Consider the following 21,599-nt stretch of genomic DNA (forward strand, 5'->3'; position numbering starts at 1 on the left):
TGTGGCCAGCATGACTAAGCCGCTTCTGGCAAACGAGAGCAGCACACGGAAATGCCATTTACCTATGTATCTACTTACACTTTGACGTGCTTTTGAACTGCTAGGTTGGCAGGAGCAGGGAACAAGCAACGGGAGCTCACCCCATCGCGGGGATTCGAACCACCAAACTTCTGATTGGCAAGTCCTAGGCTCTGTGGTTTAACCCACAGTGCCACCCGTGTCCCTACAATTATGCTAAACAACCATTAATGAGAAACACAAGACTTGGAAGATGTGGGAACTGAGCTGGGCCCAACAATCCCTTCAGCAAAACTGTCACCTTCCATGAATATGTCAGTCCTTTAGGGTGCAAGAACCAGCCTTCAGAGACTGAGAAGCGGGTCGCCAGAGGCATTTTGAAAAGGACATGGTAAGCGAATACTCGTGTTAACACCCATCCACATCTAAAGAGTTAACAAACCACAATGTCTGAATTTGATGTATGTCTGGCAGGTCCAGAGATGCTTTTGGAGTTTTGTCCTTCATGTTGCCTCAATAGGCATATAACACAAGTAGTAATGCTCAGGAAGACTGAAACATAACCAGGTATCAAGCAGAAAAGGAACAAGAAAATATGTAACACCAGTTTTCCAATATTGTCTTCAAAGTAACTACTGTATCTGAGGGAAAGATGATTTGAGTTCTGATCTCTGCTGACACTGGGCTATTATCCTTTTATTGTCAGGGGTTTACAACAATTAATAGGACTTTAGGGGGTGTGGAAAGGTACCCTCAGGATACTCACATTGCCTCAATAGTTGTCCCATTCCCACTGGAAAGCCTTGTTTAGAGGACGTCCCCAGGACATGATGGAATAAGACAAGGAGTATAAAGTGTTCAGAATGCAATCACACATTTTGTAAGTTAGCATGGGCCAATAGTCTAATTCTGTTTCCATGATTTATCTAGTAACACTGAACTGGGAACAGATAGATTTTAAGAGATGTGATGTATAGTTTTGAAGAAATTGCATTTGATCTGTAGCAATAGTGATGGCACTGTGGTGAACCTTGAAAAGCCACATCATTAAGCAGTTAAGATGCCTAGCTAAATGTTAAAGTTTATTGCATGTGCAATCTGCATTTCACCCATGTTCAGGACACAGAAAAGCCAGTAGAACACAATGAAAAGCTGCCACTAAATTATAATAGGTCTTGGCTCAGCCTGGTGATCCATTATATAAGGGATTAAAAGCTGCTCCTGGCGTTGCAATCAATTCATCTTTTAGCACTATCTAAATTCTTCTTGTTGCCAAAGGCTAATAGATGGAACTGTAAACATCTCGTTTTATTACTCTCTTGCAAAATAAACCACTCTCAAGCAATTTCTTGGTCAAGGTATGGGCCTGACATCCTTTTTAAAAATAATAATAATAATAAAGAGTTATGAGAGGCAAAAACAGTATGCACAGGTCTTAGGTTCCCATGCCTGTCAAACAGTGTGGAGACTATTTCACTTGGACTTATAGGGCAAAAGGTCTTACGCTTTTGGACTTTGCATCTCTGTTAATTTTACCCAGCCTTATGTCAACAGGAACTGTCAGAAGAAATAAAAGCTGGATAAATTAGCACTCTTAAAAGTTAATTATTACCACAATCCTCATGGGCAAAAGCACAGGATCCCATCAAAGGAGCTTACTGAAGGTTAGTCCTCTTTTTAAATGAGAGAATTAGGGAAAGGGTTATAGATCTTGCAACAAAGAACTCTGTATGTGCAAGGGAGGCTGCCTGGACTGGAGTATACACATGGGGAGCTGGGCCTGTCCTACGACAGTTAAGTTCAAACAGATCCATTGCATAAGCTGGTCAGGATTTTAAACATCCCATTCAAATTTCCACATGTTCATGTTCAATGCTTTTGGTTTCTCATATTGCTCTGCAGATGGACTTCTTCTGTACACCCTAATTTGACAAATCCCTAAGATCGTTGCAGGCATGGAGGAATGGATGGGTGAGGACCCCTAAGCTACATTTAAACCCTGTCGAGACGGAGGCCTTGTGGGCGAGTGGCTCCTGCATCCAAGAAACAGGAGAGTTACCTGCTCTAGATGGGGCTTCACTCCCTTCTGAATGAACAAGAATGGAGTCCTGTCATGCTCCTGGATCCCTCTTTGTCACTGGAGCCACAGGTAGCCTCGGTTGCTAGGAGTGCCTTTTACCAGCTTCATCTGGTAAGACCATAGTGGCCACTGGAGTTAGGGGCCTCAAGACTGGATGCCTGCAACGTGCTGCATGTCGGGGATTCCCAGAAAGCTGTAGTTAGTGCAGAGTGCAGCAACCAGGCTGTTAACTGCAACATCTTCCCAACAGCATATAGCACCTCCGCTAAGAGATCTGCACGGACTGCCAAAATGCTATAGGGCTCAGTTCAAGTGTTTGCTTTCAGTGTTTAAAGCCCTATGCAACCTGGGGCCAGGTTACCTGAAGGACATCTTGCCACCTATATCCTTGCTCAGCAATTGCATTCCTCTGATGGGGCGTTGTTAAGAGTTCTGAATATCCCAGAAGTACATTTGATCTCAACTCGGGAAGCGGGTCTTTAGTGTTGTGGCTGTAGCTCTAAGTAATCAGCCTCCCACTGAACAGACGTGCTTAGCATCTTTACTTTTAGCAGCTACTGAACACTTATCTTTTTAAGATGTTTCTTATCTTTTTAAGAAAGTCAAAATGACCCAGCCATTTCATACTGGATTACATTACACAGAATTTTGCAGTTTGACATTTTAAAGATATGCTTTAAAAAACAGTTGTGTATATTTCGTTGCTTATGAATTTTTAAAATATATTTCTGTTGAGCGCTGCTTCAGAAACATTTGTTGGGAAGCAGTTTAAAAACCCTTTAATAAATATGGCACCCAGTTGGAGCCTACGTTCACCCTATGGCTTTCTGTTAATCGGTGCAAGGGACTGTGCAAATGCTCTGAACTTATCTGTGACATCTCTCTCCAGGTGCTGCTTCCAGTTTAGCAGTCGTGTTGAATCGGGAACTCCTGTGCAGCCATGCCTTTAATGGAAAGTTACATGTTGCAAAGGACGCCAGATCATCATAAATCAAACAGTACCAAACAAACTCATAAACCTTCTAGAGATACAGACACAGAGGAAAGCCCATTGCAGTGTTTTAAGATAATTTTATCTCTATATGTAAAGCAAATAGTTTACAGTGCAACTCTGATTTTTCATGGAACAAAGAGCAGACCTGCAACACCAACGAATGCAAAAGTCAAGATAAATTCACAAGGAACAACCCACATTGACACAAAATAAAAAGATGGGGTGCTCACAAAAGCGTCTCTGTGTGAAAGGGAATGGGACAGATCAGTGTCTGGTCCAGTGTGATACACTCAGCCAGACCCTTGCCAGAGCACTACCAAATCACATTTGAGAAATCAAAGACATTCCAGGGAAAGTATGAACTTCAGTCTGCCAGTGGAGGTGGAAGGTGAGATGAATAGATTAGTTTTGCCAATGAGAAAGGAGTGAGATAAAGGATATTTGTCCTTTAAATTCTTCATCTATTTTCATCTTCTAAATATTTAGAATAAGCTCCAGATAAAACCTAGAATTTGCCAATTCTGTCCAAGATAGCCTACCCTATCCTGTTTAGGATAACCTAAAATATGACACATCTCTCATTTCCTGTAAGTGAGCAAGAACTACCCATAGTGAACAAAAACTGTGATTCCAAACTGGTGGTGGCCCCTGGACCCTTTGAGAGCCTTCTGGGGAGTCTGAAGAATCTTAGACTCAAGTGGTGATCAGCCAGAAATGGACCTGTCATTCCATGACCATATTTGCAAGGGGATGTTGGCTTGCATCGTAAGATACAAAACTAATTAAACTCATGTTAGCTAACCCAGGTCTAAGCATAAATCTCAAATTCTGAAAATAGAAAACTCACATTCCTCTGTAAGAACACTTTTCAAATTCATGTTGATTCCTCAGAGACACATTCCAAAGGCATGTGGTCTATCGACCAGCCTTTGCCAGTCCCTCATGAATTCTGCTAGGGAGAAATTCCCATTTCCCCCTGCTAACTTTGAATCTATAAATCTAGCTTAAGCAACCCAGAACAGAAGCCACACGGCGCAGCTTCTTAAATAATTAAACTTCATTCTAGCAGTCTTACTGCCTACAGTTATCATTAAACACAACAAAACGATTCTCTAAATCCCTGAAAAAGAGCATGGGTCCACCCCCTCCCACCCTCTCGCCACATGTCCCACCTCAGAACAGCTTTCCCAGAAACAATTCCTGCAACAAACACAGTGTGATGCATCTTAGACATACATCCACCATTAAAAGGGAGGAAGGACGAGGGAAGAGGAATGTGGATGCTACATTACAGCACCAATACAAAGTAGTTAAGCACATTTTCAGTGACAGGAAAGAAACAACCAGACCCAGAAGATTAACCTGAAGTGACTTAAATAAATAGAACCCCACAGCCACCTAGTAAAAGCTACTACTCCACCCTGGGTAGTTACAATAAAGCAAAACACCAGCAAGGTGGGCAACATAAAAGTGGTGGTAGGATACATTCTTTGGGAGGGGGGAAACCACAGAGCTACCTTCTGTGGTAGCACTTCCTTCATTGGTCCAGTTTTATATCATTCTTTACATTCAGCATATTTTAATTGAAAGGCTGAATCTGACCAGGGAATGAAAAGATTGCTTCTCCAGCTAGTCAGGTTCAGAACCCCACCCAGAAGCAGAAAAACAGCATGGTGATATACGGGTTGGTTTTCAGTGCAACCACCCAAAGCTTTCCTTGCACATTCTTCCATCAAAGTTCCCTGGGAGCTGGGGATGAGGGAAGATTTTTAGAGGGGGGTGGGTCCTCAGCTTGAAAGTGGCAGGTCAGTAAATGGAGGTGATTGTCCTTTGGATCACTCAGCAGGCAGTGAAATGAAGGAAGAGCTGTGATGAAGAAGCGCACAGCAAGATCCTTGTTTCCAGTGTTCCCCTCTCAACAGGGGCAAGTTCCTCCCTCTCTTCCCCATTCCTTAGACTCGCTGAATTTCAAACAGCTTTACATCCGTGTCATACCAGATAGGGGGATCCACATTCCTGAAGAGAAAGAGAAGTTTGTTTTATTAGGCAAACACAAATCCCGGCATTTTCCCATCTAGGATAGTTACAACGTTCACAAAACTTTAACAGATTTGCAAACGCATGAGGTCAACAGACACAAGTTGCTGAGGGCCGCACTATTTGTGATGCTCAGTCACATGTCTTTCCCCAACTATTTCTTCATTATCTTTCTGCTCTACTCAGACTGGAAGCAGCACTCCAGAGTCTCAGACGTATAAAAGTATTCTACATCCACCTGCTTTCTGATCCTTCTAAAATGAAGATGCCAAAGATTTTCTTTTACAAAACAGAACTGTGGAAGATCAGTAGTGGTGAGGCTTCATAACTCTTTCTCCTCCAAGGCCCCCACCTTAAAAAAATTCCACACCCACACTCAAAAAAAATATTAACAAATCAAAGTGATGCAGATCATCCAAACATATACAACTTGTGTATACAGTGTAAACTCACTGCTGCAACTGGCTAAAAGTATATCCTTCCTATGATGCTTCAACCTCTCAGATCCACTTGTAATCCATATAACAGAGATCACAAGTACAAGAAACTGTGAAAAGATTTACTTGTCACCATGTCCATGCCTGCAGAAAGTTACACTGGAACAATTATCTCCACCCAGGCAATTCTCTCCACCCATGGAGATAATAATTCTACATTATAATAAACTGTCTACCATTTCCTTACTGATATTGTTACAGCAACTGCAAGTTCCTTCATGGCAGTATTATTAAACTATTCCATACCACCAGGATGGGCAACCTGTGTTTTAATATACTGTTTAAATCCTGAAATTATCCGTCTTTAGCTGAGAAGGGGAAATATACACGCAGGTCCAGCACCCATGCCCGAGGGTAAAAGATCCAAAAAATGAAATGCCAGCATTTCTTAAAGGTTCAGAACCGAACATTGAATAGATGCCTAAGGCTGAATAGACGCTTATTGTGAGGAGGATTTTTTCCCATTTCCCCAAGGTAACATGACCCATTATGGATTTTCTCTTAAATTTACTTTCCTGTATCTTAACCCCATGCTCTCCATACTATATTAAGGGCACCTGAGGAATAATTGTTCTCCCTTTTTATTTCCAATATCTAAACATTATTTTGAATTGCCATTTTGTTTTCAAATTCTAAGCCCAGTTCAATACTAAATGTACGTTATTCTCAGATGCCGATAAAACCCTGATTACACTTCAAAGTGATCTTACTGAAAATGAAATGTCATTCTCTGTACAGAACCTAACAACATGGCTCATGACAGGCTTGGCATCCATTACTTTGTGCAAAATTTAAAATTCACAGCATAACTCCACCTCATGCTTATGAAGGCAGCCTTTAGTACCAACCACTTAACTGAAAACAAGGCAGGCCACTCGTCAGCAACATGCTATCAGTGAAGAAAAATGAATTTGGGTTGTTTTGGGCCGACTTACCTCAAATAAATAACTCCCCACATGTAAGTGCGGAACCACATAGCAGTGCCACAGTTAGCCTGGTATTTGCGGATCAGGATGGGATGAGGAACAGGAAGCAGCCCCACCAATGTGCCATGCTGCAAGAACTTCAGAATCTCAGACTCATCTGTGAGGCCCCTGGAAAAAAGAGAGAACACTTAAATGGATGCTGCAGAAGAATAAACATGACCTGTGACCCACAGAGTTTCCTTTTATTGGTGTGCACTCAAGTTCCACGGACAAGGGCAAGATGAAAGAGCATTAGAAATTCTCTAAAACTGCCAGGAATTCCCTGCAGAACATATTGAAGTGTCCAGTTATTTCCTTCAAAATGACATTAGTGTATTGGTCCAAGCTTGCTTTTACAATACACTAAGGGGCTAAATTACATACAACTCTGGAGCTCTGTGTCTGGAGGTCCAAGGCAATGTACTTTTTTGTAAAAGCAGCCACACATTTCCAGTTGAGGTCAGGCACAGGGGGTGAAGGTACAATCCTTCCTACAGCTGTGATCTAGACTGCTCCTCTGGAACAGCTGTTGCCAACAGGAAGTTCTACATATGGGCTAAAAAAAAATTAAGTGAACAAGTTCCCCCTCCACAACTAACAGCCATTAAGGAATGAGGGTGATCTCAATAGGGGCCCACGCCACCCACACCCATTGCAGTTCTAGTCTAAAACTGGACCCCGTGGCTCATTTTACAAATTGGGAGCTGCAAAGCAAAGAGCTCCAATGTGACATGCAGTTTTGGTCCAGTGAAGAATGTCAACTTTGCTAATAAATATCTTTAGTCAGGACAAAGAACACCAAAGAGTTTTACCCACACATTTACAGGTATCTTTTTTCTGATTGTTAATGAGGCGACGGAGACTTGCCTATTACAAAAATTGATTAGGACCATAATGCTTATGTTTACTAACTCAACATATGTAGATAGGATATTATCTCTTTGAATAAGGAAAATTGCACAGTAACATTACAGATTATGCATGAGGTATCAGCCAGATTCAGGCTGGATCTAGACACATCAAAGAAGCGTTTCAGTTTAAAGCGTTATAAATTTAAACGGGGAAAACAGGTAGAGAAAAACGGGACTGCCATGTTGCCACCTGGTGGCACAATGTTATATTGCATATACAACGCATATAAGTCACTTTTTCTTTACCAATCTAGCTGAGTCCATAGTTTCAGCAATGTACTGTATGCTATCAGTGCAATAATAAGAGTTCAAAATTGCTTCTGTGTAAAGTGTTATCTGAAATCGTTATCGTGCTGCAATTTATTGCCTTTCTTAGGGAAACCAGTTAACCATCAGGTCGTGCAGCTGTAGGGAGCCAGCCCCATAATGCTCTGCACTTCTTAAACCACCCCCTCAAGCAATTCATTGGGGTATAGAATCAAAAGGCCCTAAGAAAATGCAAATGTGGGGTCCGTACTCCTTCTCAAACTTTGCACTAAAGAAGATATACAGAGGTGGGGAAATCATGCTCCCTATTCAAGGAGAAGATCAGTTTCAGAGATCTTCAGAGAACGTCCTTGAGTTGCTGCTGGCTAATTTTAATGGTGACCATGCTTATGTTATTGAGGGTATAGGATTTCTTATTATCATCTAAACCATAGTGTATGATTACTTTTAGAGTTTGTTGTTGTGTGAGTATTTTTTTAATGGAAAGTTTGTATTAGAACTGTATCTCTCACTGCAATTTTGCGTTAAGACCTGCATAAGCTGATGAACAAATGAAATTTATTGTATTACCACAGTTAAAAGAAATTAGCAAGAAGATGTTCCCGCTATGCATTAGGTAAACAACAACAAAAAACTTTTGAGGGGAAGGTTGGCGTGTGCAAGCTCGTAACAGATCTCTTGGATAGCCTCAAAGCTGGGCTTTGCACAAGTGCAGAGCCCCATACATTGAGTCAATATAGATAGACTTCTTTCTGAGGTTTGGGACTGCATGTACTTTGGGTAATTGTTGCCAAATTTGATATTACCCAAACTCCTATAGAAAAGTGAGCAGAGGGCATGTCCTGATCATCACAGTAATGACTTCTTTATAATTCATATCACTTTACAACTCCCCTCTGGCCCCCCCTCAAATATTCAAAGGACCATAAACACTTACTTGTCAATGCAAATCTTCTCTACCTGGGGGACCAAGACCTGTAAAAGCCGCATGATTGTCTGTAGGGGCAGCTTTGACTTCCAAGATACTACCTACAAAGAAAAGGAGTAGAAGATAAAATCAGTGGTTTTGAACAACTCAGAAAGCATACAGATGAACATATTCATGTAGAACATGTCAAGTATATCAAATTAGGTTGCCCTTAACAGGGACAGTAGGGGCATTAGAGTATGTACCTACAAAAGGAACTTCCAAGTCGTCCCCCCCCCCCCCCGCCGCCGCCGCCACAAAAACATAGGCAGGGGTTCTGTGAATGCTTATATTAATTGTTTTCTATAAGAGAATTAAGTCTTCAAACATAACCACACAAGCTCTGAACACTGTAGGTTTCTGAAAGAAGAGTACAGTGGTACCTTGGTTCCCGAACAGCTTAGTTGACAAACAAATTGGCTCCTGAATGCCGCAAACCCAGAAGTAAGTGTACTGGTTTGTGAACGTTTTTTGGAAGCTGAAAGTCAGTTCCTGCTGTCGGCATTGTTTCCGGGGCCAATCAGAAGCCATGCCTTGGTTTTCAAATGTTCTGGAGGTCGAATGGACTTCCAGAACGGATTGAGTTCAAGAACCAAGGTACCATTGTACTCTGTCCCTACAGAGACAGAGAAAGCCGCAAGACACCCCAGGGATAAATCCTCTTCTCGTTTAGAATGAACACACAGCAACCCACCCTTCCACAGACAGAAAGAATCACGTAGACTTAAAAGCTAAGAAAGACTGCTTAACTATTAATAATTTTGATATTAAAAGCTTTTTATTGCATGTAGTGCGCAAAGTTCATTATAATTCCTGCTTCATTAAGCAATGAAGGGAGCAATGGAGCAAGACCAAAAACTATAGTGATCCCTAATGAGGGATGAAAAGTGTAGCACCTGCTTGCTGTTCTTTGCAGGCCCCTCTCTGCTCAGGTCCAGGTGGCAGGAGAATGCTGCTTCATCACTTTGGAACAAGCACACCCCCCCTCCCCCGACTGCATCACGCTTGCTGTAAAAAGGGCTCAGGGTGGGCATCTGCTCTAATGCACATAGCATTTTACTTAATCACCGCCTGTTTACTTTAACTGACTAGGAGCAGCCCCAGTTCAGCTCCTGCTGAATCAATAGGGAGCGAGAAGGAAAAGGAATCATGGAGCACAGGCTCCTCTCACCCATTCAGGAGTTGGATTCCACTGCCCAACGGAGGATGCACTGGACTGACGCCGTCGATCTCGCCGGGGCTGCAATGATTCCTGAGAAAAAGGGACACAACCATATCGCTTACCAACTTATCTGCACCACACTGCTGCCTGACTAATGCAAATATTACTTACATGCCGGTCAAGTGGGAGGATAAAGCATGAAAAGTAAGTGCAGTACATGAAAAGGACTGGGTGGGAGGGAAGCAAATGCGAATTTCCCCAACATATTCCTTTTCATTAATTCTGGGGGTTTTTCACTGCAGTTTTTCACATTTGGAGGTTAACCATTCCAGATGGGCATAGCAATCTATGCCCCTGATTTGCTGTGCTGAAGAGGGTTTGGAAGAGGTAGACAGGGCCCCTCCACCCATGCCTGCAAACATCTGCTGGACTCTGCCAGAGGAGGAGCTCAACCAGCAAGACATGCCCCAGTGTACTCCCCCAAACTGAGTGCAGAATCTATTGCTGGTGGTAATGCTACAAGCGGAAGCCAGCAGAAATTCTAGAAACAGGGCATGGGGTGGGTGGGGAGGGGGAGAGAGCTGAGCTGGCACAGGATCCAGCAGATCCTCAGCCAGCCCTGCTACTGTTATAGAAAAGGGCCCAATCCAGGCCCAATTCAGTGCCAATCTGTGAGCTGGCGTAGCATCCCCACTTTCTGCCTTAGATGGTGTGGGCAGTGGGACTGTGGATGCATTCAGCCCCTACCTCTCTTGACCAGGGGCTTGTATTCTTCACCTCTAAGGTCAAGAAATCTAGCAGCTGTGTCTTAACATACATCATGGATATTCACTGACTATACTGAACCAAATTTGTTACTAGGAGACCTTCAGCTCATATCATTTCCTGTGTGGTCGTAGGGCCTTTGTGCTGGACATAAGGCCACTCTACACTTAGGCCCCAATAAAAGCACCTCTGCAGGACAAAGCTGTAGTGTAGCATGCACTTCCAGGTATGTCTACGTGGGCAGTTGCAAAAACTCCTCACTGATACCATTCATCTCTGGAAACACTATACTGAGCTCTAAACCAACAGAAGTGTAATGCTGCTTATCTGGAAGCAAACAAGGTACAAGATGATCTGGGTCTCTATCTTTTTTGCCTCCAGGATTTATTTATAGTCACCATAAAGTGATAACACAATCCAGCATTATTTACAGGCACATTAACTTTATGGTATGTAGACTCCCAGACACCCCCAATAAAGTTTCCATAAATCAATCCATGAAAATACCTGTTTGGGGCCCCTGTTCATGCCCTCCCCCATCCCCGGAGCATGAGAACCTTAACCCTGTCATCAGCAAATGTCCACAAAACTGACATTTTAAGAGATTATTGCAGCATAATTCTATTCAATCTACACAGCAATGTCTCAAATGGAGATACTTGCTAGATTTGTCCTGCTGATAAAAGAATTACTCAGGTTTAAAGTGTGGATCTGAAACGCCACCAACTTCTCTGTAGATGAGAAAAAGGCAGACTCCTAACTGCAATATGTAAGAAACCTATTTTGGATCACCTCATTTTCTACACACACACACACACACACACACAAGCGCTTTACCAAATGTGCTTTAGTGGATTTAATGCCAAGGGCAACAGTGTGCTTAAACTGCATCAAGGATAGCACTAGATCAGTGGATCCCAAACTCCCCCCACCCCCAGACCACTTGAAAATGGCTGAGAGACTTAATGGACCACTTTTTCTTGCTGTAGAAATTGTAATGTGCTATGCTACATGCTGTATGGTTTCCTTAATGGTGTTTTCGTTGTTTCTTTTATTTCTTATAAGCCGTATTAAAATTTTAATTCTATGCAATTCAAATTATAATGCAATCATAGAATGGTAGAGTTGGAAGCTACCCCCAAGGGTTATCTTGTAAAATCCCCTGCGATGCAGGCATCTCAACTAGATCATCCATGACCAATGGCCATCCAACCTCTCCTTTAAAAACTCCACAAAGTAGAGTCCACCGCTTTTTCTTGTGCAATAAAATACAGTATAAGAAATAATAGGTGCAACAACAATACCATTAAATATCATTAAGAATGTTTAAGAAGATGGATGTGTAGTCTCTCATCTTCAACCACAAATCAGTAGACACGCTATCTGAATGAAGCTCATGGTTGTAGGACCATAGTTTGAGAGTCACTACCCTAGATACTGTTATTCAGTACCTGCATTACAACTACTAGCTATGCAAGTTTAGACAATAATAATCAGAATGCGTCCAAGCACAAGAGCAACATGTAGCCGTACCCCACTCCAAGATTCTGTATCACTGATAACGCCAGGAGGGCTGCCTTGTGCTGCAGACTGTGCAGACTCTGGCTCCAGGGAGCGCATCGTCCCATCCTCAGACACCTGGGCTTTCTCGGTGAGCTTGTCAATACCTGAATTTGGAAGACAGCATTAAGAGGAAACCAAGCAAGGCTCGGAGGAGGTCAACAATATAACTTAGACCAAATGATGCAACTCCCAGTACTTGCCTCTCTGTTAAGTACGTTCCTCTTGCTTATGTTTAAACCGACATATCAAGACATGTAAATTTGACATTTGTTTTAACACGCAATCATATTTTATAATGTATATTTTTTTAACTGTCGGTTTTGTTTTGAAAATTTTAAGGCTAACATCTGATTTTATCAGTAATTTTAATGTTATATAAATCTTGTTAGATAATTTCCCACCACTCTTTCCAGAGCAGAAAGCACCTCTTTCTAGAAAAAGAACTACGATGGGGAGGGGGGTAGGCAAGTTCCCCGACAATTGAATTAAGCTTAGGGACTAGGAAACCAAGACGTTTACATCTGATCATTTGTGGGTAGCTACAAAACAGCCCGGTTCAAATGAGGGTTCTATGACAATATCCTGGCAATGGTTCTATGACAATATCCTGGCTGACAAAGCCATTTCGTAACACGGAGCTTAAGTTCTTTCCCTAAATAAGCTTCAACATCAGGAAATATATCAAAGATTGGTCCAATTCATCATCTTGAACTGAACTTGAACTGTATTTAAGCAACTATACAACAATAAAGGTTAGACTGACCTGGAGTTGCTACCAAGCTGGCCTTTAGCGTCCCGGGCTCAGCAGGTGCAGCCGGTCGAGACCCTTCCATGGACACTCCGTCCTGAGAGTTGGTGCGAGATATAGGTTCGGGAGCTTTCTTTTTGCGCTGCAAAGCTCTCTGGATGGACTGCAAGTCAGTAGGCAGATTGGCCAGCTGATGGAACACATTTCGCTTGCGGATAATGGCATAGACCAAGTTGGAATTGCCTAGGAAATCACAGCAGCAGAAGGGAGAAAAAACATGATTAAGTAATTTTATTTGCAGGGTAAAAGACCTACAAATAAGCCTGGGAGGCTGTATGCTACTTACAGTCCTGTACCAAGAACACCTTTCCTTACCTTCTCCTATCTTACCGCTAGGGGAAAAAATTAGTCCACAAAGCAAAAGCACAGTTCTTGAGTTGTTTACAGGGTACCCAATTGGCAATGCTAAGAAATTACTTAAGATCAATAACAGAGGAGAAGGAAGTGGGAGCCTAGTGAGCAGCATGCAGGATCTGGACTTGAATTTGCTTTCTTGCTTGGCTACCAACTTACTGAGACTTTGGCCTAGTCGCTGCTCTCAGCCTTAGTGCCCAGTGCATAAAATGGAAACTATAGTGACATGGATCAAAAGCAGTGGGATAGAAAAGATGAAAGCCAAATGACTTCTGGGACCTGGGTTGTGGGTGCCAAAACAGAATGTCTAGTTGCCATGGGGGGAGGGGGGGACTGACAACACTTTTTATTATGACTGTACTTAGAGTAATACATTTTCTTCATTCTTGGCATGTCATCAGAAAGGGGTATTGGGCTGGCTTATTGTTTAGCAGCTACTCACCATCAAACTGATATTGAATGATATTATTGAAAACTTCCAGCAAAAAGAAGACAAGGTGGTGGTTCTGGACACTGGAGAAGAGGAACCAGGTGGTTGAAAAAGCTTCCAACAAGTGCAGCAGTTTGTTAGCAGCTACCATGGAAAGAGACTTCAAGTACGGAGATACTGGAAGAAGGGGAAAAGACAGTAATTCCCTTTATGATTGTTTATCTTCAGCATACATGGCACTTTAACACACGGAAGGAAGGAAGGAAGGAAGGAAGGAAGGAAGGAAGGAAGGAAGGAAGGAAGGAGAGAGTGTGAATCTAAATTTTAACAGTGTGGAAGGTACATGGGGCAGGTAAAGACAGCAAAGGATGGATGTGAACAAATGTTATTATACATCCTAAATTACTGCAGGGGATGAGGATTAAACCAAAGGCTTCATAGTAGGGGTGAATTTTGGGAAGGCACCTATTTACTAGTTCACTCAATCTTTTGTGAACTAGTAATGTAAAACCTTAAATAAAAATAAAGAAGTTTACATCTAATTCTAGGAAAAGGTGAAGCAGGAAACTTTGTTGAAGTTTGCCTCATATCTTGAAAACTAGTTTAGGGGTTTTATGTATGTTCCATAAAGGGAAAGGCAAACTGTAGTGCCTCGTTACACAGGGTTCCATAGCTGTTACCTTCAGAATTAGGAGATACACGCACCATATGGGGCCTTGTAAAATAAAGGAAATCTGATCAGACACTACTTTAGCCTTTAAGACACTCTTATTGTGTTTTTAAAATTTGTTAAAATAGTTAATATATTTGGAACAAAATCCTGTAACAGGATACAAGAGCTAGTAAAGAAAAATTAAGTCAATTATGAAAAGGCAGCTCCAAAAAATGCTACAGGTTTCCTTTAATATGAAACAAATCTTGATTCTAAATCACTGCATACTGTTAGCAAAGGAAGCCAATGCCATCTACTGCAGTGGAGAGGGTATTGCGCCATTTCCTCAGCTCCACATAAAATTACTTCAATGCTTATTGTACAGATTGACACAAACTAGGATGTGTCTCGAATGAGAGTAAGGAAAAGGCACAAAATAACTCAATGAACATTTCCCAACTGTTGCACTCACAATGGTCTTCTCTGACTGAGTTTTAAGGAACTAGAATGAAGATATCCAGAAATAACATCTGCATATATTGGGTGGCATCCAACTAAACAGTTCCACTAGCGCAAACTCTTTTGGCTGCACAACATAACTTCCCCTCCCTCTTCTCTCGCCATGAAGCTGATTTAAGGGGACACAGAAGAGGGAAGGGAAGGTTAGCTCCACCACATGCCAAAACCCAACAATCTGTTTTGCAGGATACCAGCAGCTGTCTGTTCCTTCAGATGTCAAGAGAAACGCTGATGGACTATGATACTACCAAAGGTTTCTTTTGTGGGGAGGTTGTTGATTTAAACATAAATCTCCATACCTAAGTAAGCGTTTCAATACAGTTCACTCTGGCAGCTTACCATTCACAATGATAGTAAGAAGGCAGTCAAAGAGGGGCTGCAGCCTCTGGTGCCCACTGGTGATGATCTTATGAAAGACCTGGAACACAGAATAAAAATGGCAATGAACAGGTACAGACAGAATTATCATGTTACTCCTGTGCTGGCTGTTGCCACCACTGAAGAGCAAATGTAGCATGTGAAATTCTGTAAGTCGACCATGAAGCAGTTCACAAAATTCCTGCCCATTTCTCCTAAAATACAATATTTCTGATTAGCAAGACACAGGGCTCATATACACTTCCACTCGTCCTGTGTTTTCTAGGCAGGATTCTGAGTGGTGGTCTGTTTTCCCTGCCGCTTTCCCCCAGAAAACCAGGCTCTTTGGTGCTAAATTGGAATAGACAACAATCCATGGAAAACCCAATTGCCATTTGTTCTAATTCAGCATTGAACCGTGGGTTTCCTTGGGAAAACGGAAGTGTGGATGAGCAACGGGCATGGCTGGTAACTGCGACACTCACAATGATCAGGAGATCCGCGTGTGTCCCTGTAAATACAGGGATATCCATTGGTACTCGAACGGAGTACGGCTTGTTCAGCCGAACCCCAAAATTTCTCTCTCCACTCAGCAGCAGTAGGATGAAGACACCGATATGCATAAGCCCAACTCGTGCTGTAAAGAGAAGAACAGTGCTGACGTTCAATCAACTAACAGATATAGCGCAAATAATTTTGTAGAAGAATCTTCTGCACAGCAACTCCACAGCGCAATGGTCCTAAAGAAACTCATGATCAAAACAGACCCATTTCACTGCTGACACCCAAGCAGTTTCACGGGGAAAGGGCCACAGCTCAGTGGTAGAGCATCTACGGTGCACGCAGTTTTAATTCCCAGCATCTCCAGGTAGGGCAGGGAGAAACCCTTATCTGAAATCCTGGGAAGCTTCTCCCAGTCACTGCAGGCAGTGCTGAGCTAGATGGACTGCTGATGATCTTACTCAGTATAAGGCAGCTTCCTATATATGTCATGGGGCAATGTGTGACTGCTGGTTTTGTGAATGTACTCCAATGTACATTGACCTGTGAATATACTCCAAGAAGGCCACTGAAAAAAAGGAGAGGGAGGCCCAAACCAGATATGACAGGGAAGCCACACATATCTACACGTTTAAAGCAGGGAGTGGGTGGACACCCTGTTGGCACACAAAAAAACACCAAATGCCTGTGAAGAGCTAAACCCTATCCTGCCTTACCTCACAGTCCTCCACTGCCTGCAGTGGTTCTTTCCCAGCCCAGCTCCAATACTGGCACTGAGCAGAGCTGAAGAGAAACATACTTGAAAACAATGTAGTGAGGGTGGATGAGAGATGGCTAAGCTCCCTTCATCTGTGAATGCCTTGTCATGTTAAGGAAAACAAAAAGAAGCCCTGAACCCTCCCCCTCCCATGCTTTACACATGAAAATAACAGACATGTCTGCCCATGTCTAAACTGGCGTGGCCCTAACGCAGCTCTCTTGCCTCTGCATCTAGAATCTTTATGGCTGATGACCTAAGAGCCAAGGAAAATTAATGTGGGTATCATTTGATTAAATTATGTTTGGCTTTTGGATGCTGTGAACCGGAGACACCAAACCAGCTTCTCACATATTCTAATGGTAACACACTGACCTGTGCTTTTCCAGCCATTCTTTTGGATCTTCCAAATTTGAGCTACCAGCTGAGCAGTACAGGAACACTAAGATTAGTGGGGAAGGCTGCTCATGATGGCCTATGGCTATATGACTGTAAACTGATAATTCTGGTTTCTCATGCTGTGTACACACTAGTGGGCAGACAGTGGGTACGGATGTCTTCCGGTAGCTTATATTTTCAAATTGGGTCAAAGCTGACAAGGGGCAGGGGCTGTATTGAAATACAGCATTTTTCAGCCTCACATATTCTCTAGGCACAACCACTTCAGTTGAATTGGACCCAACTACAGCTACACCCATGAAGTTATTTCCAGTATCTGGGACTGCACAAGCAATCACAATGAATGCAGAAGGAAGCCTTATCAGCCTGAGTTTTGAGAAAAAGACAAGACCAAACTTACACTGATCTGCTCTGGCATCATTCAGAAAGAAGAGAATTGGCACCAGGATATCTAGGACATCGCTACTCTTCAGCACAAAGAAGAGAAATTTCTGAAAGGGAAAAATAAAGACTTGAACTCCTTCACACAGTTTATCTACTCTACAGGTCCAGCCACGGCCCAGTGGCCCAACAGAAAGAAGCTGATGCTTCCTATGAAGATGCGTCAGAGAGGGAAAGTATACGAACCAACAAGTTCAGAAGTGCTGGCTAGTTTGTCAGTGGTTTTGTGTTTTAGAACTCTGCTTTCTGCTGACTGCATTGCAGCACAAAAAGGTTAAGGAGAGAGTCCTACTAACTCAATGAGTCTCTCTTCTAAAAAGACATGGCAGGATTTGCACTGATAATCCCACATTTATTTTCATGTTAAATGTCTTGATTGAATAATGAAAAGCATGCTCTGCCAATAGTTTATTATGTGAGGAAATCAGCAAACAGCTGGCACTATAATTTCCTATTTCCCCCCTTATAGGCTGCTTTCTGTTGGAGGCTTCTCAAGTGTCAGGTGTGCTGATTCAGCATGCCTGGAACCTGAATTTCACATAAGGATTGGGTTGACGCCTATGCTGATCTCTGCAAGTCCAACCACATGCAAGCAGACTAGCAGTATCAGCAAGGGTTATAATGTCCCACACAGTCACCAGTTAATGGGATTCTCCATTCCTGCATCTTTCAGTGCTAAACCAGCCAAGGGGGAAGGAGGTCAGGGGAAAGAGGAGAACTGCCAACTAGGTAACACACACGTCCCTAGTCGCTATCACCAAGATTCCCTTATTCCCTTGCTTGCTTTCAGCAGGCACAGATCTCTCCCCCTCTTGAATCTTTGGCAGATCCAACAGATGTGCACCTTGTTGAAATCACAGAGTTTCCAGAAGAGAACCAGGAGCTCCTGGTGGAACTGAATCTTCTTGGTAGAGTTTGGCAGGTAGGTTTGGACCAGTGGGTTGGAGAGTAGACGGGCCACTCCTTTCAGAATGAATTGAAAATCCTGCCAAAAAAAGATAATGTAAATTGAATAAACAAGTCCTGTCAGCAAAGATAATGTAAATGGCCTCAAGGCTAGCCCTGTAAGTACTGTAGTCAAAAGAAGAATATGGCACAATACCTCTTCTCTGTGTATCCTGGACAGGTAATTGACAAACAGATTGTCTGGTCCCGGAGGCTGCATTAAAAGCAAGTTGAGATAGCACTTTTCAGCATTTGCATTGGCAATTAAGGGCATATAAAAGGTTATTTGCATTCTCTGGCAACTGACATTTTCACCAAATTGTCAGAAAATTCTAATAGTTGACAAATTCAGTCAGTTAGGGATCAGTGATACACAGAACAGGATTTGGTATAACAGTGCTTCCATTCATAGAATTTAGCAGCAAGCCAAGTGATACACCTTCCATTTTGAGGATGCAACGTATAGCAGTGCTGCTGACCAAAGTCAATACTTAGCATCTAGACTAGCATCTTAGCATCTAGACTAGACTAGGCTACTTACTTTACTTATTATATAGGGAATGCTATTAACTCTAAAAATTGACTTGCACACAAAAATAGGAAGTGGTTCCCAATAGTACTATTGATAGCATGCAAGGTTTTAATTGTCACACAAAGATTTCTGCTTGGAGTGGAAAGCTCTGCAAAGTTAGAAGGCTTGCGGTAATTATCCTATAAAATGAATTACCTCTGCTAGCACCCAACAATTTCAGGGCCGCACAGGGAACAATGGAGGATGTGTGGTTTGGTTTGAAAAAAATGGCTGTAAAGGGGAAAAGGGAAAGGCATAAGCCCTCTCCCCACCTCCAAAGCTGTTTTTCTTTCAACACTAACGACATTGGAGCTTCAGTATTTACATCTCTGTGTAACATGCAGGTTGAACAGTACACTGAACAGTATGAAGTGTAATACTTTTCAGAGCATTCTTAGTACAAAGTATATAGGGACAGACAGCTGAAAGCATTCTAAGATTTGAACACTGAGCATCAGTTTGGCCAAAAAGGAGTGTTTCAGTACAAAGATGACCTTCCCCTCCAATAAAGACCAGTTAGCTCCTTCACCTCAGCAAGAAAAGGAGGGGATAGAGTGCTCCTTTCATCTCTGCTCATTTTGAGAGAGAGCATGGGATACCTTCCCAGCATGCAGACAGGAAGAAAAGCATAGTGAAACCAAAATAATCACGTATGCTACAACCGCAGTGTGAGGAATGCCCTGAAATGAGCTAGTTAGTATGCACATTAATATAGGTCAGGGATTCAGAAAAAGTTATTTCAGTATTAAGGGGAAACAAAGGCACCACTAAGCTCTTAGGATGATGGGGAGTTCATTTCTCAGATTTACCATGATTACTACAATTGTCTCTTAGCAAAAGACAGCTTGAAAAGAGGTTTTCAAAACCAGCTGAACTCTAAAAAACAGCACTATACTGAAGCATGCACTATTGAGAGAGGGCAGAGTACTCAAACTTCAGTAGAAGTCAGTCATCTGCATTTCACATTGTGGTGAATTTATGATATGTACATATTAGTTTTTGAACTTCCCTTCTTGAATTTATTGGGCTTTTTAATAGGGACAAATCCATTTACCTGTTTGGTCAAAGACACCATCTGATCTTCTCCCAAAACCCAAACTACATGTTGCATGCAAACTCTCTCCCCCATGCTCCTTATCTGCAACAAAACTGTCTCTCCCCACCAAAAAATGACTTTTCCTTCCCAGAGGCTCCTGAAGGGATGTGTGTATGCAACATCTGGCAGTTTCAAGACCTTCAGCCTGACCAAAAAGACTCTTGTGTGAGTCTGGGCAATTTTTGAGACTGGTCTCATGACAGACACATACAGAAAATACAGAACACAGGAACACAAAAATTCCAGCTGGAGAGTTACTCTTTGAGGTGTATAAATTTCATAAATAAAATAAATGAGTGTGTACCCACAAACTTCTCTAGAAAGGGAAGCCATCCTCCCCTCAGTACAAGAAACACAGCTAAACATGGGAGCAACTCACATCAGCATCATCCATGACTGTTCCAGTGGTAGTTCCATCTACTGTGGGGCTGGAGCTGGTGGAAGTGTCATAGTCCAGGGTGACTATCAAGACTTGGGCAGCCTGCTCCACCAGGGGTTCGCGATAGTCCGAGAAGAGCAAGTGGTTATATGGGATCCCATAGCCCACTGGATCATAAGCACAGACGATATTCAAGAGGGAAGTGAACAGTGGAAGCGCATGCCTAAAAGAGGATCCAACATGCTCAAGAAGTTGCACTGGGGATGAAAAACTCTTCAAAGCTTTCCAAAGGCAGCCGTATTTTCTATAAGATGTGCATTCTGTTAGCATTGATTCACTACTATGTGAAAGGGTAGAAACCTGTATCCCTCAGGGACAGCATGGATTAGTGAAAAGGTGGGGGGGGGGAGACACTTACTCTGAGGCATCATCTGATATTTTTAGATTATTCTTCCTAGCCATCTAGATAAATGAAGCATTATTCCATAAGTGTGTCAACATAAACTTGAATTGAGCCTTTATAACCAATACAGCTGTAATAAAAATATATATATTTCATCGCTACTTAAGTGCTGCTATCATACAAATCTTCTACTGTATAAAATAGTTGGGCAAAGTGCTTGTGGCATCACTAGCAATAAGCAATTAAAACATACCCTATCCCTTTAACAAAACATTTTCCCAAAGGAATTTACAACAGACAATAAAAAAACAGCACCCACTCATATACCATGCAATTTTATGAGCATAAAGGAGTTTATTTGTTTTCCTGCTTTACAGAGACGTTCCTCCTGCCATGGTAACAGGCAGTGAAATGCTCTTATTGCTCTCTCTCTTTTTAAGGGCAGTGGGGAAAGAAGTGGACATCAACAAAACTACCTCTTTCATAGACAACGAAGGGCTGCCTTTTGTTTTAATTCTCTGAGGCTAAGCACTCTTCCTCTCCAACACTGCTTTGCGTGCATGATTAAGTCTTTTTTTAAGTGGCACAAGGCTTACTTACACACTTGGCACTTGCTCCCTTCCATTACATGGGGACAGAAATAGCACTGTCACTGGAGCTTGCTCCACCACAGTGCTAAAAATAAAAGACCATTTTGAATCATCTGCAAAGGCAGGCATGAAAAAAGCTGCCAGCAACTGATTTTATCACATCAACTGATG

At 42.3% G+C, this 21,599-nt stretch overlaps 2 protein-coding genes and 1 long non-coding RNA gene across 4 annotated transcripts in view; 1 reads left to right on the top strand and 2 right to left on the bottom strand.

Annotated features, from left to right (window-relative positions):
- The window catches only part of USH1G (USH1 protein network component sans), a 162,559-nt gene that overhangs the window by 40,045 nt on the left and 100,915 nt on the right, over positions 1-21,599 (bottom strand). The window lies entirely within an intron of this gene.
- LOC309363568 lies at positions 66-3,326 on the top strand. Of its 2 annotated transcripts, none has more exons than XR_014165406.1 (2): positions 66-2,209; positions 2,988-3,326. It is a non-coding gene; the product is annotated as an uncharacterized lncRNA (long non-coding RNA). The 2 variants fall into 2 exon arrangements; XR_014165407.1 differs by having other exon boundaries at positions 66-2,167.
- HID1 (HID1 domain containing) overlaps positions 3,150-21,599 on the bottom strand; it is a 40,562-nt gene continuing 22,112 nt past the window's right edge. Inside the window, exons 7-19 of the mRNA XM_081899645.1 lie at positions 20,436-20,658; positions 18,547-18,603; positions 18,289-18,429; positions 17,404-17,494; positions 15,832-15,983; positions 15,329-15,407; positions 13,831-13,995; positions 12,990-13,217; positions 12,197-12,330; positions 9,908-9,988; positions 8,707-8,798; positions 6,562-6,720; positions 3,150-5,108 (exon numbers count right to left, since the gene is read on the bottom strand). Coding sequence (XP_081755771.1) covers positions 5,045-5,108; positions 6,562-6,720; positions 8,707-8,798; positions 9,908-9,988; positions 12,197-12,330; positions 12,990-13,217; positions 13,831-13,995; positions 15,329-15,407; positions 15,832-15,983; positions 17,404-17,494; positions 18,289-18,429; positions 18,547-18,603; positions 20,436-20,658 — 1,666 coding nt within the window. The 3' untranslated portion in view covers positions 3,150-5,044. The remainder of the gene's footprint in view (positions 5,109-6,561; positions 6,721-8,706; positions 8,799-9,907; positions 9,989-12,196; positions 12,331-12,989; positions 13,218-13,830; positions 13,996-15,328; positions 15,408-15,831; positions 15,984-17,403; positions 17,495-18,288; positions 18,430-18,546; positions 18,604-20,435; positions 20,659-21,599) is intronic.

Source organism: Podarcis melisellensis (genome assembly GCF_964234715.1).
Source record: "Podarcis melisellensis genome assembly, chromosome: 2".
NCBI classification, from domain to species: Eukaryota; Metazoa; Chordata; class Lepidosauria; order Squamata; family Lacertidae; genus Podarcis; species Podarcis melisellensis.